The sequence below is a fragment of the Carya illinoinensis genome, chromosome 6, assembly GCF_018687715.1.
Source record: "Carya illinoinensis cultivar Pawnee chromosome 6, C.illinoinensisPawnee_v1, whole genome shotgun sequence".
In the NCBI taxonomy this organism is placed as follows: Eukaryota; Viridiplantae; Streptophyta; class Magnoliopsida; order Fagales; family Juglandaceae; genus Carya; species Carya illinoinensis.
Window position 1 is genome coordinate 36,763,297 of NC_056757.1, and position 18,502 is coordinate 36,781,798.

Genomic DNA, 18,502 nt, shown 5'->3' on the forward strand with positions numbered 1-18,502 from the left:
AGACCCGTAAACATCCTTACTACCATACAAAAAATCTGTAGTAACCAAATAGTAAGACTACATCAACTTCGTCTAAAAGGAAAGAATACAATAGAAAAAAAAAAAATATATATATATATATACATATTCACTTCAAGCAAATTTTCCTTACTTTATACTCTCTAGTCTGACAGGAGCTTACGGACATATTCAGGTTCAATGGTTTGTCTAAAAGCAAGACTAAATCAGGTTTGTCTACCCGGAAAGAATAGAACAGAAAAAAAAATAAAATAAAATAACATTTTCTCAGATAAACCCAAAACATAACTCTACCGAATGGACTTGGATGCGCCTGGGTTTCAACCGGATGCAAGTTGGGGCTGAGCGGAAAGGGGGCTACGACAAGTGACGGACGGCGACCTCACCTACTAGTTTTTCTCCACGCCGGCGACTTTCTGGTTTGATTTTTCAGCTTCGACCCTTTCTGTTTTGGATCTTCTCTCTCCTTCAGCACAAAATATTTCTGCTTCTATTTCGGTTTCAGTTTTCCCTCTCATTTTCCTGCTTTGTTTCTGTTTTTTTATTATTATTATTATTATTTTTCTGACGTGGCTGTACACGTCAGCCGACACATCAGCCGATGACGCACCTGTTCCGCAAATCTGATTGCATATAGAAGAATTGTTGGAAAAATGAGATCCAATTCTGCTTCTTTTTGTTTCCTAAGGCTTTTCTTTTTTCTTTCCTTTTAATTTTTATATTGATAATTCATTCCCCAATCTATTATTTAATTTATTTGATACGAACATCACCTTCATTATCTTTTTTTTGTTTTCCTCATTTCCTTTTATGACAGGAAAATTATAAAGAATAACGACTTTTGGATACAATTTTTTTTTTTTTATTATTATAGGGATGGGGTTTCAAACTCAGTTTTTTTATTTAGGAAACTGAGTCATATGTCATTAACCTATTGGCAACTTTTGGACACAATTGAACACATTTTTTTGTGAGAATTTTGGCATGGTTTACGTAGCTCATTTGTATTTATTATTATAATACAAGAATTGTAGAAAAAAAGATGAAAAACAAACAAAAGCATATGAAGATAACTCATCCAACAAGAAAAAGAAAAGAAAGAGACATAACAGCTAGAATTTGAGCTCTTACTCCTTTAAATTCTATCAATTTTCCTGTTTGGTATTCACCCACCATTTTAACTACATTTTATAACACCACCATTTGATTTCAAATTTTCTAAGATTTTTGTGGGAAACATTGCTTGGAAATGTGCTCACAAACTAGCCGTGGACTGCTGCCCATTTGTTTCACAAACAAATCTTCGTCAGTCATCAGCACGCACAATCTAAATGGGGAAGTTGCACGAACAAAGGAACGGACTGGCTCGAGAAGAGGAGAAGAGTGGCTAGAAGAATAACATTGTAGCACAGGGTATACATACACATGCTGACACTTTCATCTCACTAAATTCCCCGGCAAGAAGGGTCACAGTAAATATACATGAAATTATATCGGTCTTGGAATTAAAACTCAAAAGCACCTCTATCAGCAAGCAAACTCAGAGCCTCAGGTTTCCTATATTGTCCTAGGAACTCCTTTGCAACTTTCTCACAGGGCACATAAATAAGAAGGGCGACGGATTTGGCAGATGCCAATAAAAGACTTATGCAAAGTGAAAATGGCAAGCAGAAGTGAGAGACAGGTAATAGTAGCTACGTGTGCAAAGCCATAAACAAATTCTGCTTCCGAGAGTGTTCTGGAATTAGTTTATTGATGATATCAGGTGGTATGCCTGAGAGCTCTGCAATAAGAACAAAAGAAAAGTATTGAGAAGGATAAGAAGATAGGGCAGAACCAAACCGAAATATTAACAATAGGTTTCAAGAACGCATTGATGAGTACTACAACAAAGAACTTTTAGACTTGTCCTATTTTGCAAAATTTGGTAAAAATGCGAAGTGTATTTTGTTTCCCACTACAAATTTATCTATCGACTTGTCTTTTTTTCCAATTGAAAGAACATTGCATGGCACAAAGTATGAAAAATAGAAAAATACAGCTCCTTTTTCTTTTCAAGTAATGTAGCTCCATTTATTTCATAATAATTTTTTCAGTTGTCGGTAACATTTATAATCCATAAATGACATCTGATTCGATGGTTTTAAACAAAAGAGATCCCTTTCCTCAAGAAAAACGCATTCTTGTAAAAGAAGTTCACTTCTGAAACATGATTTTAGAAGCATGCTTCACATGGTAATAATGTATGGTGTCATGGAAGAAGAGCATCTATGCTTCTCGTTGATACCATTTTCCTACTTTGTTCACAGCCATCGCTTGCATCAAGCATGCAGTTTTATGACCGGGTTTCTATCCCCAGATACAAGGGGGAGAAATGCATTACAGAAATAATAATAATAATAATAATAATAAGCCAAACTTCTACTAAAACCCTAATGAACACACAAAGGGGAAAGGAATTAGTAAATGCAAGATCAAAAAGCAAAACGCTAATCCAGTATGCATGTTTCTACCACCCAATCTCTTTTCCTCTAAAGTGAGCCATTTTTTAATCTACTTCCTTTTATTATTTTTCCAAATCGTAACTTACGTTAATGCTGTTTTCAGGCTTGTATGTTGGTGAATTGACTCAACTAAAGCTTTTGTTTTGATAATACTATAGAAGAATTTTTTTTAATACTAAAGAAGAATCAAGCAACTTTTTCCTTTAATATTATTCTCAATTCATCATAATGGTGAATTTTAGAATTAACGACGCACAGAAGGAATTTAAATTTTCTTCACAGAAAACACAGTGGCACTATGATGGCATGATGTGCTTATTATTGATTTGGTATTTTACCCTGGGATTTAAAATTAAATAAAGGAGGAAGAGGACGGCCATTAGGAAGGCGTGTGTTTGGGTCCCTCAGCTCATCGAAGAAAGGGTGAATGCAAGCTTCCAACTGCAGTACCACAACAGAAAATGCATGAGCACCGAATAATACTTTCTGACCAAGGGGAAAGAAAACAATAGAAATTTACTTACAGCAGTGCATCGCAAATTGGGAGAGTACTGAAAAAACCTACAAACAAGGTCCACCGCTTCTGGGGGTAAACGTTTTTGGAAGACCTGTTGGATGCCAATGATGTCAGTCCAGATTTCTTTGGTGTCCACAAATGCTGATTGCTTACTAGATTCACATAATAAGTGAAACAATAGAAACAAAATTGTAACAAGCAATGCCCATACACAGATATAAACAATGGGACTATTTGAAGGTTTTACCAAATTTTGCATGACAAAAAGAACATATTTAGATAAAGAAAAAGAAAAATAACATATTTAGACCTTGTGCGATGGTGCCTGGACAACTCCACATGCATTGAGGCCAACCTGACCATTTCTAGCCACTGCCGGTGGCCATCCTGAACTTTTTTTATTTTATTTTTAAGCATAGGGAGTGTATGCCCATGCCAATGAGCAAGCCCCATTATGCTACCTCTTAGACTTCTCAACAGCTCCACCCCGTCTTCTATACACTTGTTCTTTCTGTTTCACCAATTATACCGCACTTAATTACCCACAAACCACGCACAGTGGCAATTCAGAATAATTGAAATTGAGACCTCTGGTTCCCGAGCCAGAGCCCTGCACAACTGTACCACCCGTAAAGGTTTCCTAGTCACTTTTTACATATGTAGGATCTCAGTCATGCAAAACATCCTGAACTTGCCAGACAATGTCCAGTCAAGTGTATTATGCCTAGTATTGATGCTTTAATCAATAAAACATACTCCAACTATTGTGAAACTTCGTCCATAAAAAAAAGCACCAACAAATGAAGACAACTAATGACATTGTGGGCATGGTATTAGTAAAGAAAAGGGAAAGAAAACGGACATACCTTGTGCCAGGGATGAGGCTTTATCTGGGGGAACTTAAATTCTGTATAATTTGGATTCATGCACTTTATCTCCTCCCTGGTTGGAGTTCCCAAAACCTTATACAAAAATTTTAAATCCACGAAATGATTATTTAAGACTTTCTTAGGGGTTCTTGATATACTTGAGCAGCAAAATTACTTTAAAAAGATAAATAATATATGATGGATCATAGTAAAACAAGTGATTTGGAACCTTTTTTTTTTTTTTTTTTTTGATAAGTGATTTGGAACCTTTTTTTAACAACAAAAGAGTCTGACTCACAATGGTGAAAGCACACGTACTCATTTCCTGTTTCCGTTGGCCAAAAAAACAAAAGGTGAAAACCATTCTGCTAAAATTGCAAGATTTTATATCAGTGCACAACAGTCATCCACAAGTTTTGTTAAAACAAAAAGCATCTAGAGATAAAAAATTAGACTTTATGTAAGTCTACTTTCCTAGTCCCTAGCTTGTATTTAGGTGTTTTTGCTTGTATACTTCCTCTGTACTTGGGCTATGCCTATTTACTTGCATTAATAAAATCTCTTATTACTTATAAAATATCATAAAAAAAAAATTAGACTTACAGAGTCAATCCCAGGATAACCAAATTCAACCAGAATAAAGTCAAAAGAAATACTCAAAACTCAAAACCGTTCCTCCACCTCTTCCTCTTTTTTCCTAGTGCCTTTTTTTTTTTTTTTTGTTGAAAAGTTTGGAAACTTTATATTGAATAGTCAACATCGGCATCCCTAAATACTCATGTAGATGCTGAAGAGTGGCCAAAATCTCCTTCTAAAATAATCGTAGTAAAAAAGAACATTCTTGTACACAGGTGGAAAATAAAAGAATAAGCTCACCTTAATGATCTCAACCAGTTGGTCAACACCACTTTCACCAGGAAACAAAGGCTGAAAGAAAAGTTGGATTAAAAACATTAATGGCAGATTATTCAAGGCAATGGCAAACAGGGCCTAGTGTACATACAGATTCAAGTATCAACCCACCTGTCCAAGAAGTAATTCAGCCATCACACAGCCTGTAGACCATATATCTATAGCAGTTGTGTACTCAGTGGCACCAAATATGAGCTCTGGAGCGCGATAATATCTTGAACAGATGTAAGAAACATTGGGTTCTCCTTTCACCTGATAAAATGCAAATGGTACTAAACTCAAGCAAATAAACAAGAAGCAACCACCATTGGCAAGAGTGACAAGAAAAATTTACCAACACTTTTGCACTCCCAAAATCACAAAGTTTCAGTTGATGTGTATGGGGATTGACCTGGACAGCAAACAATTAGCATTCAAGGGTGAACAACAAAAGGAAAAGATTTATCCGGAAATGAATATTTCTAAGTCACCAAGAGGCATCTCATTCGATACATACTCAAAGAATCATTAAATGCTGCTAAGTATACAACTGAGCTCATAGTTGGGAATATAGGAAACAATCATATTCCTCAAAAGCCAAGTTGATGAAAAGATGGTTTAGAGTCAAACAAGTCCATAGAAAAAGAAAACCCTAATATCTGCCAGTACCCTCCTTGTCTTCAGCAACATGAGTGGCTCTTGCTTCAACCATTTCAAAAGCACATTTAGAGCCTGTACTTGTCGGTAGCATTTCGACTATAGTGTGAGAAATCAAAACTCAAGCAGGGCGCTTATTTTAATAGTGAAATAGCCACTTCTGAAATGAAAAGCAACTGACAGCGCTGAACAGAGGCATAATTTTCATCAAGCAAAAAGGTGTTGATGGTTTTGGTAAAGGTGTGTGGGGTTGAGGGGAGATTGCACACCGATATATGTGACACACAGACTATTAATGGTCAATTGACTAAATTCGAACTATTTTAGCATAACAGGAAAGCAGGATCACTAAGCCAGCAATTCCATGCAAAAGAGATTCCAAGGAAGAGGACAAGATCAATGGGCGCATATGAGGTTAGAAAATTATGGACATTATATTCACGAGACGCATATAAAGAAGCACCGCGTGCATGCTTATATACATACAGGTACTAATGTGTATATAAATGTATCCCAACAAAGAAGCCATATAACCTCCTCAGGCTATAATCATTAAGGTAGCATGTGATCGTGACATGTCCATATTATCCCTACAGCACTTCTTGGCATTTATATAGGATTTTCAATAATGTCTCCAGATAAGCTAAAGATTATACCAAAACAATACATCCCAAGAGGACTTGAAAATGCTAGTAGTCAATGAATGGTGGGATTAAGCAGCCTTAGTCAGAAACCAATGGAATTAGCATAACAGCTATTGTGCATTCACACGAGTTTTTTTTTTTTAATATTATTATTATTATTATTTTTTAATATAAAATAAAGCTAGCATTCATGCAACTCAATGCAGTCACATCCAGAATGAGTCTCAAGATACAAACACTGAATTTTTCAGAAAGAAGAATCTTACCAGTAAGTTTTGAGGCTTGATGTCACGGTGACATATACCGATACAATTGTGTATATAGGCAAGCGCCCTGCAGATCTGCACCCCAGTTAAATAATATTAGGGTTTTTTTTTTTTTTTATAGGTAAACAAAACATTTATTGATAGTGAGAAGCCAATAAAACCGTGAACTATCTGTCCCTCCTGGGGGGCTCAAAAAACCCAAAAAACCCAATTCTTATGAGGGAAGAAATGCCATTTGAACTAAAGCTCATTGGCTACATGACAATTGTATTTACAACAAACAAGTCTAATGTCTCTTACAAAAATCTCTCCTACGACATAAAGCAAGAGGACAAGCAATTACAAGATTCCTTTGAAACTCTAGAAACATTAGACTACACACAGAATGGAGATAGAGGGGAGGAGACTTGTGTACAGGGAACATAACATGGCGGTAAGGTTGGTCGTTGCAAAATACATAATCTGTAATAACCTTAAACTGACTATGTTTTGTAATGTCCCAAATTGAATACAGAAGGTGATAAATGGGATCCCACATTGCTTGGGAGGAAGAAATTACTTCCTTATTATGATTCAAGAGGACTCCAACTGTAACTTTGATTAGTCCTTTTGGAGTATAACCCAAATGTGGCTTGGACTTTCAGTTGGTCGTTACATGTTTGCCATTTTCATCTAGGATATATACACCACTTACACCTAGTTTTAGAAACTATAGCCATAGAGTACAACAAATGCTTTAGTGATAATGAAAATGTCACCCCCCCACCCCAAAAAAAAAAAATCCATAACCGCCATTTTTCAACAAAAGGTTATGGCATCATTTGAAAAGATTAGCGTTTACATTCAAGAACCCTTACTTGTGGTTTTGCTATGTTAGACATCCCTGTTTTGATAAGCACCGTAAAAGATGTCACTTCATACTATAAAAGGTTATGCTTCAACAAAATAACTGTTCTACTTCATATTATAAAATTGCAGCAAGGATATTTTGTATATTTAAGTAATGAAGGAAAAATCCATGCAATTAAAGCTTCGGTAGTTGGAAACAAGATCAAAAAATTTAGAGATAGCAATAGAAAAAATTTACCAAAACAATAAGAACAGTGGAATAGAAAAAAAAAATATCATGTACCTGGTAGGTATAAAGTTTAACGTATATTAAGGGCATTCGTTGGTTGATTCTGCTATAGTTTCTTGCAATACGGTTAACAGTTTCAGGGACAAATTCAAGTACAAGATTCAAGTAAAGCTCTTCTTTGTCTGTAGTTGAAAAGAAACAATGCTTAAGGGCAACAGTATTTGGATGATCCAACATCTGCATTATCTGTAACTCCCTATTTTTATAGCGCTTGTCTTGGAGAACCTTCTTTATAGCAACAATCTCTCCAGTTTCTCTACATTTTGCCTGCTCAAAGACGACATAATTATTTCAACAATGTGGAATACCATCAAAATGAGAAAAATGCAGATTAACAACAGTATACTACAGCACAACTTACTTGGAAAACGACACCGAAAGAACCAGTTCCAACCACATGTTCTGCAATATAACTGACTGTCTGTCAATGCAAGTACAGCATGTGGAAAACGTGAGATACTCTCAACTAATCACATCAATGCATTAAATTGTCAAAATCATTGATTATATTTAACCCAACCTGCCGAGATTGACCACTTCGACCACCAATGGTGGTTCGTATTACATGCCCTGTTTCAGCACCTACACCATCAATTATATCTGGTTCACTATCCTGCACCAGATTAAATATTAAGGAATAGCAGCAGGCACAACAACTAATAAATTAATCCCAAAATGTTTTTATAGCTTGCAGAAAAGAACCAATAAATTCTCCAATGGTGTGAAGTGGCATTGCAAACATCAAACTTTTTCATTACCACTTTGCCAGCATGTCGCTAATTGCAGCAGATTTTTAAAAGGAATAAAAGCAAACTATTGGATACTTGCAAGAATTTTTATTTATTTTTTGATAAGTTGGATACTTGCAAGAATTGACAAGTAACTTTAAACACCAAAACATAAATGACTCTTTATAGAAGCTTACTCTGTCCTCATCATGGTCAACATTGTCCCTCAGTCTCATCTCGAGCATCTCTCTCCCCAGCCAGTCAACTGAACTAGATGAACCCTTGAAGCCATTAACAGACCTGGAACTGCCTACTCCACCATTTCCTAGGCTGGCAGACGCCATAAATGTGCCTGGTAAATATTAAAGATGCTAGTATGTGCTACCCTCGTAATGCTCTGGTGTTCTGCCTCCCATACCATCCAAGCACCTTTCTTCCTACAAGAATTAATTGGAAGATTTTAAAGCAAGAAACAGATGTTAAGCATAAAAACATGGTAGATACATGTAATTATGTTCATTATTGACAGCTCTAAATATGTGAATTGATCCTGTCCCAAATTACTTCATCTAATTTAAAATTCAGACAAAATATGCTTTATTTTTCCTGCTAAGTGAACAATATGGTAGAATCATGTTAAACAGAAATGAAACATACAAAGCAACTCATTCTTGTCAACAGAAGGTTAAACCATAAAAAAGAATTAACATTTACAATCGTCTTACAAGGATCCAACAATCACATAATCATGTGAACACATTAGCAATCACCTATCATACAACCATATCAGTGTGTTATCATGGAAGAGGCATAGGACTGAAAATATGGTATCATTATCAGAATTTCTCTCTGATAAATTACTATTAAATTACTATTAAAGAGGAAAACATAAAGAAACTATTAAAGAGGAAAACATAAAGAAACTATTCTACTTTCCTCCTTATACATGTAAGGGTGAAGGTTATGCGTCAATAATGGTGCCAAGTAAGGAATGCATAATGGCAGAAAGCTCGCACAGGAAAAAAAAAAGAAAAAACGCAGCAATTGTACGAATTCTTATTATGAACATGCCATAATTTTTCCATGTTACAGTATCAGAGCTCCTAAACCAACACATCCGAGTAAATAATAAAAAGGCAATGGTTACAAAACGCTGCGACAGCTCAATTACATACCCTACAGCAAGCGCAGCTCCAAGCATGAAGCACGTGGATAACAGATAAACAAAGACAGACAAGCTATTGAGTAGTTTAGATAAGATTGGAAGAATAATCACACTTGGTTCTTACAATTTGCATCACTATCACCACATTACCAAACACAAAAGCTTTGTCAGTTCCTATAGGACTTGCAGTGAGATTTATGGCATGGTCTAACAAGAAGATTTTAGAAGCCAAATTAAAATTTAAAAAAACAAATCGTAATCGCAAGAAAATCGACCAGATCTAGACCTAAAAATCGTGCCAACCAAATCAACAATGAGATTTCCCAAGAAAAGGCATCAAACACTCAAAAGTCAGTCCTATTTACAAATATCCGTAAAAAGCTTCCCTGATTCGACACGAAAGTATATAAAGAACCAGGAAGGAGTGTACAAGGAATTAAATTAGTTTCGTTGGCTACCGTTGCATACTGACCTGTACGCGTCTCGGAGCGAAGAATTGGAATCGGAGCTCGGGCATTTTTTTTTGAACTTGGAAGATTTTTCGATGTCAAATTCTGAATCAAGTTTTCTTCTAATTTTTGTTTTTGTTTTTCCTCACAGACTCCAAAACAATAAAGAGTGTCGTCAGAATGGGAAGAGAAGTAACAAGAATAGTACTGCAAAATTGGGCATTGCTGTTTCCAATGACTTTTCTATTACGGTTTCTCTGACAAACGCTTCCTTCAGTTCCAAAGGAAAAGAAATACACGAGTGAGTTACAATATAAGCATGCTTATTAGACGATCTCAGAAAGGATATTCAAGGAATTTCATTCAAGTAATGATGAATGATTAACTTTGCTCCAAAAAAATCTTTTAATCTTAATGCCAACAAATTTTGAATTATTAATCAAAATTCTACGTTAAGAATATTTGAGCATATATTAAAATGAAAATAAATAAATAAATAGATAGGGATGAGTGTAGGGTTCAATTGATACAACATCATGATTAGTGACATTTTTATTCTGTTGTGTCCTGTCTTGTCTTTTCCAAAGCTTGAAAAAACAGTCACAGCCACGTGGCGTCACCTTCGCTAGTTCCTGACCTCACGTCATCATCCCATAGACCCATACTAACAATTACAACAATCATGGATGAGTTCTCATGCTCAAAATTCGATACGTGGCGGATAATGTGATACATAACCAGTTCCACCCTATGGGTCCCATCTAAAACGTCATGATTCAGTACAGCAGGGGTCAACATCTTCAATAATGGGACAAATCCATAGCATTTGGTTGACCTTTTTTTCTCCCTTAAATAATAAATGAATGGGCATGAATTATTTGCTGTATTTTAAAAGATAATTTAATTATTCTTTGATCTATGAAGTTGTTCATCTAATAATTGGACGGATGCATACAATGAATTTACATAACTCTCCTTATAAAATAAATTTTATCTTAAAATTCATAAACATAGTTGATATAATAGGGTATATAATTCAGGAACTAGTACCATTCAGGAATTAGCATTAATTTTTCATTCATCTCAGTCTCATTTACTAGTTATTTTGAATTTCCAAAGAAAAGTTGATTTTGGTGTGCAAAGGAGTAAGGTGATGTTTGCAAAAAGCTTGAAAGGTATAGGAATAATATAATTTTAGGCCACAAGGTGGTCCTCCAATTGAAATGAATGGTCTTAATCAATAAAACCAGTGCTCCTCAATTTTAGTTTCATAAAAAAGGCCTAGTTGGCTAGCATCCATCAAAGCAAAGGATCGAATTCATACATATAGATACATAAACATGGAAAAAGAAGAAGAAAATAAAGGAAAATACAAACGAGATAACAAACTCAAAGCTACATCAAATGATGATGGTAAAGCTAAAAAAGGCCCATGCCAGGCTGCTGCATGTTAACGATGGCTCTTCGAGATGTCAAATGGTCACATTTCATGCTTTAAACTAACAAAGGAGCGATTTTAATGGGATTCCACTTTTATTGCAGCACTAAATTCTTATAAATATATCTCCTTTTTGGTATTTCCTGTTTTCACACGTAACATATCCAAACTCATCGAGTTGGTATGTGTAATATATCGGACATTAGAGAATTTGAAGCAAAATGCTGGGAAACAAGAACATTTCCAGTCAGGGAGTAATATATGGGGGGGAACTCACCAACCAATGCGTTCAAATACCAATGGCATCAAGAAGTTGGGAGTGTTGAGACACAGAAACTAGTGAATTGGCCACAATAGCACCACTAGCAGCAACTGCAGGGACTCCAATGCCGGGAAAAGTAGAATCTCCACAGCAATAAAGCTGCGGGATGGGAGTTGAATGCCCAGGAAAGGAGTCTTTACCAGCTTGTATGGCCGGGCCATATGTTCCTCTATGCCTCCTAAGAAACCTCTGATGCGTCAATGGAGTTCCGACTAACTTGACCTCACACTTCTCACGGCTGAAGCCAGCACCAAGTACACGCTCCACAGCTCTCCACATAACCTGACATATCACTGAATCATACGAAATGCTTTGCAATAACTAAATCAGACAGTTAACTTGTCAGCGTGAACAATAGTAGCAAAGTAGAGATATAGAGACTAGGTAAAGACAAAAATGATTTGACACTTCAAAAACCAGACAAAACATCAGGAAAATTAGTTGATTTTTACCCCCAAAAAATATGAAGGGAAATAAGATTCGTTTTTTAGACAACACTGCGTTGCCTCAAGTGTTGAGTAAACTAAGATAATAAAAATGCATTTTATTCATATTACTGCTGCTTATTCTACTTTATGTATTTATTTTTTTGGAGTAAGCTGACTTGACTCTTTTTGACATCAGTGAAGTGGACTGGTTTTTATTTTCTTGTCCATCACATAATATGTAGCAGATTAGGTCTTACCGTTCTAATAATATATAAGAGTTAGATGCTTGTGACACAAGGCATCAGTGATTTGGTTCTGCAACTTGATCAATAAACTAGGGATTTGGTCAAGTTTGTTCAAATGAGTTATTCAGTTTAATGCGGTTTTAAGAAACCTCGATAGATTGTTTGTACTTGGTTCTTGGTTTTCCCTCTTCATGTATATAAATATCTAAACATTAATATTCGAAAAACAAATAGAACATACAAGTGAATTGAATCACTAGTCATTAATGTTCTTCCAATTTTCAGCAATACTAAGTTATCAAGTTAATATCATAATTGACGGCAATACCTCTGATCGTTCTGCTTTGAGATTTTTGTATTCAGTGCTTCTGCGATCAAGTCCTTCCCACTGTCCAAAAGGTTCGGTTCCTGGCATATAGGCATGTAATACATGTTTACCAGGGGGTGCTAGATCTGGACTAAGTACACTAGGTACAGATATCAAAACAACATTCTGATCGGCATCAACCCCTCTCTCCCAATCATTTACAACTATATGATGTATTCCCAAGTCCTCGCTTATGCCCTGGTGAATAAAACATACATTGAACACAATTATTTTGAGGATGATGATATCTGAAGCAGAGTACAGTGGCATCCGGTTTAAAGGTTACTGAAATTGTGGTATTAAGAGAAAAACACAATTGTTGAATATTTATCCTTTAATAACGGCACTACTATTTATATTTAGAGAAATGATACTTGCAGTCATGAGTGTGCAAGCGCCGTGCAATCACTTTAAAAAAAGTGAATATAGACGGTATCCACATAAAAATAAATTAATTTTTTAATAGTGAACCTCACTCTTTTTCAAAGTGACTGCAAGGCACTTGCGCACTCCACGACTGTATGTAGCATTACTCTTATATTTATATCATAACTTCACTTACTAGAATGAATTTGAAACATGATATATGAAAACAAATATTGGTTCTTTTTTTATTATTCATAGGAAGTAAGAAAATTTTGAGGATGTTGTCATTAAAGTGCAGCAAAAGGGTGAGTTTTAACCATATTGATAATATATATTCCAGAAAATCAAACCTTTTAAGAAATTGAAGAGAAAATATTACACTTAGAAGACCACCCACAGAATATAGAGAAAGTTGGGAAATTTTATAGCTTCTAAAAATAGCCTTTTCCTCAGTGATCATAACATGACATTTACTTCATCATAGCCGAAAATGAGACTGTTGAAAGAAAGAGACAAGAACAATAAAATTGAATTAAGTAGCACTGATCTCAGACAAGATTAGAGAAAGTCAGCTATTGTATAGCCATGCAAAGAGAAGGAAGAACGACTGCACCAGGCAAATGCAAGAAGGCACAATATAAATCCACGAAGACATTATTCTATAAGGTTGGCACTATTCACCTCCGAGGCAAATCCCAAATGTAGATGCATGAATGATTCACATTGCTGGGTCATGTTGATCCTGTCCACGTATGACTTTGGAACAACTTCCTTAGGTAACAGCTTTAAGGTGTCCCACATACTTGCATTGCTCACAACAGCCTTTTTAGCTCGAACAAGCTGCAGCATTAATAGAATTTATTCAGCCACCGAAATAAAAAGAACATATAAACTTTCATGTTACTCACTTGTCCACTTCTCAACTTCACTCCAGTGGCACAACCATTTTCAATGACAATCTTCTCCACATGACTTCCAAGGGAAAGCCGTCCACCAAACTTCTTCATTCCATGGACAAGAGCGTCAACAATTGCCCCACTTCCATGAAGTGGGTACTCAAGACAGCAACCCGGCTTGTACCATTCTGCAAACATGTAAACCTGAAAAAATTGGAGACAAATTATCAAGTTATCCATAAAAATAAATTTAACAAGAAAAAAAGCATATGACTGGATTTGAATTGAAGTACCCATATATTACATGACAGAGTATCGCATAATCTCATTGCAAGATGGAGAATTTGATGGATATTTGTACTTTTAAATCGACTGCCAATCATGAAATTACATAACTGCTAATCTCCAACCTCTTTTTTTTTTTTTTGACAGTATCTCCAACCTCTTAGGCTTGTTGTTTTGGCTGCTAATAATGAAATTATAATCATGGAATAAGCAAAGCTATAATGAACACATCATTTTCCTGATTACTTTAGCTGTACCATAAAACGGTAAAAACCATAAATCATTAGGTAATTTATTGGCACTATTTATATTGTTATTTTGCCTATTTTCACATATCACTGGTTGCATATCAAGCACATAATTTAAAACAAGCATATAGGAAAGTATGTGCCAAGAAAAATCTGAAAGGATTCCATAAGACTTAATAGATAATAGTTACCATCTCTGCTGAGAGTATACCATTAGTTTTCACCCCAGCAAGCAAGAAAGACAATAGGTCCACCCAATTCCGAATAAAAGGGTCTTTTAGTTCCAATGAATCAATAATTTCTGAGAAAGGTCTGAGAAGCTTTGTAGCGCCAAGGGCTCCCTGTGGTCCCATTTGTGCAAAAGATTTCAAGAGAGAGGGGGCATATCTAACTGCAGCAGTAGAAAGAACTCCAAAATCACCTCTGATAGATAGAGGAGGCAGAGCCATTGCTGCAGCAGACAATGGAAGAACTGCATCCTGGAGGCCAAATGCATTTTTCCATATGAGAGATGATTACACAATAGAGGAAACCGTGGAAACAAAAAAATGTAAACATCACATGTGATGTAAGGAAAATAAGGTCTTTTTTATTTCATTTTTTTTCAACAAGCATTATACATAAAAATGTGGTTGAGCTCCTCAATCACAAAATGGGATAAAATAGGGTAACTTCTTTATCAATTTTGGAAGTAAAAATCAGAATGATAACACATATCTTCGAAAATATAACCAAAATAATAATAATAATAATAGTAACTAATGATACACACAAGAAGTTTTTGCCATTCCCGAACAGCATCTGGACTTGCATACTTCTCAAGGTCCTGAAAGAAAAATAAAACAAAACAAAACCTCACTGAGTAAGGTCCTATAATAACTTACAACAACATAATTGGAAAAATAGTCCATTCTGGCCGAATTGAGATGTCAAAAAGCCTACCGACATGCGTGATTATTGATTTAAGGTTATCTAGTAATATTCTTGATTACTCCAAGCACCTGTGAATTATCATGGTTAAGAGAATTTGTTTCCGGGAAGAAGTTACAAGGCATCAAACACATGATAATTCTTTGACAAATTAATTTGATAATTTGTCTGTCATTGAAAATTTCAAGTTAATACTGATTTCTCAAATTCTTATGTGACAGGAGTGGATCTCAAAACGAGTTCACCATTGCATCAATTTGATATCAAAGAACTCAAAAGACATAGTTGAAGAAGAATCTTCAACCATGATGTTACTTCCTAACTTCCTCAAAACCAAAACATTGAATGTCAAGCATTTAACTTGGCAGGAGATGCACTTTAATGATTGAAGGACCCACCATATGATAGGCCAAGCAAAGATAACACTAATAGCCAAAAATTAATAAATTTGGATAAATTGGATCATAAATTCTAAAAACTTCTCCTCTAACATTTTTTCATGGGAGAAGAAAAATGCACAAGAAAAAGGATGGCTGTATAAAGCAATCAGAGTGCCCAGCCATCTCCAGACATGACTCTACTGGCTGACCGCCTATCTAAACAGACTAAAGTGAGAAGGGTGATTCTCTAAACAGACTACCTAGTTCCCAGTGGGTAGAGTGCTACTATGGTCACAGCCAGGTAAGAAAGCCACCTGCTGCTCCCCCTCCAACCCTTTTTTCTTTATAAAAAAATTAAAAAAAAAAAAAAAACTAAGAATCTGAATTTCTTTAACCTTAAGCCAGCATGGTATCTTGTGATGGACCAAGAAGGACAGCATGGAGTCTTGGTCTAGTCTAGGCTTATGCAAAGCTTCATTTTTGTTTATTCTCTCTTTCTCCGATCAAATAGAGGATGCATGCATATTATAGATATCCAAGACTTAAAAACGATAAACAGATCAACTAGACAAGTACCAAATAATGAACCCCAGAATGTAACATATCCAAGAACCGGATTTCACCTTGAAGAATTCTGTGGGGCCAATGCGTGACAAGAATTCACCTTCAGGTATGTAGACCTTCCATGAATCATATTTGGCACATGGTAGTGATTCACCCAATGCATCGAGAACCTAAAAACCATGCAGTTATGGTCATTATACTCATTTTACATGCCATCATGAAATAGAAATCATGAGAGTTAGATTTTAGTACCATCTACCTTAAACTACCGCTCAAAAGCACTTATTTTGATCAAAATGGAGAAGTGAAGAGCACACCTTTTACAATTAGAGGAATATGATAAATTATGAAGCATTCATCAGTTACGATTGTATCCCATCAGAGTGACTGTTAGCTAGATTCGTAATTTTAAAAATCGAGTGTTTTTGGTCTTCTGCACGGACCAAAATTCTAGATTAAATGCTGGTTCTTAAGGAGGCTCAAACAAATGTCCGCAATCAGTGGCAAGAAATCCAACTAACATTCAAACCAATACTTGACTGTCACAACCCACAAGCTTAGATCACACTATCATATAATACTAAAAAAAAATAGAGAAAAGAAAAAATTACTTGTGCAAGAGGATTCGCCTGAGGACCTCTTGACTGAAAACCAGAGAACAAAGATGGACCAGAGTCAAATTTGTAGTCTTTTATTTCAAACGAGTGAGCAGCACCCCCAGGTAGATCATGACTTTCCAATACAAGAACGTTTTGGCCATACCTTGCCAAGAGCCCGGCGCAACACAACCCAGCAATACCACTCCCAATTATAACAACATCAGCCTCTGGCTTCCCTTAACGCAAGAAAAAAATGTTATTAAGATCTTGAAGGATATAAAATATGATAACAAATATGCCAGAACCTTAAGCAAACTTCGCTAACTAGGGGACAGCCGAAAAGAGAAAAATAAAATTAAAAAAATAATAATAATCTTGAATCTCGGCTTCCATAATTTAGGACGTCATAAAAACAAAATTATCACATCAAGTGTGCCTTTTATATATATATATATATATATATACGTATGTATGTCGGACCCCCCTTGCAGAGTAAACCCGGTTCCGTGGACGGCACCCTCGGAAAAATGGACGCATGTAGTTCAGTTCATGCAGTGGAAAAATGGGTTGCAAGGGGAATAATATCTCAGCAATTAATTCATACACAAGCCTCATGTTTCCAACACATCAAACTTAAAAGCCTCTCGAAGAATTATAGAGAGGGTGTACCAGGAAAGGTTTTCTTCTTTTGGACAGAGACAGAGCCATTGGAAGAGTGCCCCTGACCGTTGGAGCTTCGCGCCAAAAAGGTTTTTCTGACCGTTGAGGACTGGAGACTGGGGCAAAGAGTAAGGTGAAACTGAGTAAAAGTTGGGAAAACACGACCCAATGCCATGGGATTGCTTATACGTTCTACAAAAGGGTGAACTGAGCAGCCCCCAAAAAATATTTGAGAAACAGAGAGAGAGAGATTGTCGAGATTGAAGTTGAAGACAGCCACCAAGCAATGGGAACCTCTGTGCTATTGTGTTTCCCCGGCTAACGGGACTTCTGCAGTTCTAAAACTAGCCACGTCATACACATTTTTATCCCCTCTTTTCATCTGGCCGAATTGTTTTAAAATTAAAGGTCAAATTCGTTTTAAGTAACTTTATGTATATAAAAAATAATTTAAATATAAGTCATCGATTTTGATACGATCATGGGCAACACTTCTTTTTTTTTTTTAATTAAATAATAATCTTTTTTTTAACCAATAAAATACATACCTGACTCCTCGTTCTATAATTTTTCTTGTTCATTCATATTATAGTAATATGAGTTATTTTATTCTCAATTCAATGACTATCTATATTATTTAAATTGTAAGATTTAATTTGTAAAATTTAATTTTTAAAATTTATTTTTTTAATCAAAATATGTCACGATATACCCTATGCATTGACTTAAATATAAAAGCGTCTTAGCATGGAGAAATATTTTAGTGCTTGAAGTTTGATTTCTATTTTATGAAGTCATAGGTTTGTAAATTTGATACTTACCAACAATTTACCGTTCTATGTGTTATTATTATTAACCAAAAAAACTATGAATAGTAACCATCGGGATAGATTGTCTTTGACTAGAATTGGCTAAAATTGGTAAGCAA

At 35.5% G+C, this 18,502-nt stretch overlaps 2 protein-coding genes across 3 annotated transcripts; both read right to left on the minus strand.

The window, feature by feature from the left end:
- Positions 1-1,434: 1,434 nt before the first annotated feature.
- Positions 1,435-10,127, minus strand: LOC122313157 (shaggy-related protein kinase kappa). Of its 2 annotated transcripts, XM_043127914.1 has the most exons (13): positions 9,870-10,122; positions 8,430-8,669; positions 8,025-8,117; positions 7,866-7,925; positions 7,499-7,771; positions 6,367-6,441; positions 5,155-5,211; positions 4,932-5,072; positions 4,785-4,835; positions 3,906-4,001; positions 3,047-3,130; positions 2,861-2,963; positions 1,435-1,801 (listed from the first exon to the last, which is right to left on the minus strand). In XM_043127914.1, exons 2-13 carry the CDS (start codon positions 8,574-8,576, stop codon positions 1,713-1,715), a joined length of 1,269 nt encoding a protein of 422 aa, XP_042983848.1. In that variant the 5' UTR covers positions 8,577-8,669; positions 9,870-10,122; the 3' UTR covers positions 1,435-1,712. The 2 variants fall into 2 exon arrangements, with proteins under 2 accessions (XP_042983848.1, XP_042983849.1); XM_043127915.1 differs by lacking the exons at positions 1,435-1,801; positions 2,861-2,963; positions 3,047-3,130; positions 3,906-4,001 and adding an exon at positions 4,011-4,233 and having other exon boundaries at positions 9,870-10,127.
- On the minus strand, positions 9,869-17,916 carry LOC122313156 (prolycopene isomerase, chloroplastic). The gene is made up of 9 exons (XM_043127913.1): positions 17,584-17,916; positions 16,927-17,150; positions 16,375-16,485; positions 15,214-15,267; positions 14,633-14,920; positions 13,921-14,112; positions 13,694-13,852; positions 12,608-12,844; positions 9,869-11,888 (listed from the first exon to the last, which is right to left on the minus strand). Exons 1-9 carry the CDS (start codon positions 17,747-17,749, stop codon positions 11,574-11,576), a joined length of 1,746 nt encoding a protein of 581 aa, XP_042983847.1. The 5' UTR covers positions 17,750-17,916; the 3' UTR covers positions 9,869-11,573.
- Positions 17,917-18,502: the final 586 nt, after the last annotated feature.

Coding starts and splice junctions, on each gene's coding strand:
- LOC122313156 (XM_043127913.1), bottom strand. CDS start 17,749: ATGGCATTGGGTCGTGTTTTCCCAACTTTTACTCAGTTTCACCTTACT. Junction 17,151..17,583: donor AAAGAAGAAAACCTTTCCTG/GTACACCCTCTC, acceptor TCTTGCGTTAAG/GGAAGCCAGAGGCTGATGTT. Junction 14,921..15,213: donor GGGAATGGCAAAAACTTCTT/GTGTGTATCATT, acceptor TTTGGCCTCCAG/GATGCAGTTCTTCCATTGTC.
- LOC122313157 (XM_043127914.1), bottom strand. CDS start 8,576: ATGGCGTCTGCCAGCCTAGGAAATGGTGGAGTAGGCAGTTCCAGGTCT. Junction 6,442..7,498: donor TTAAACTTTATACCTACCAG/GTACATGATATT, acceptor ACTGGGGTGCAG/ATCTGCAGGGCGCTTGCCTA. Junction 4,836..4,931: donor CTGAATTACTTCTTGGACAG/GTGGGTTGATAC, acceptor CTTTTCTTTCAG/CCTTTGTTTCCTGGTGAAAG.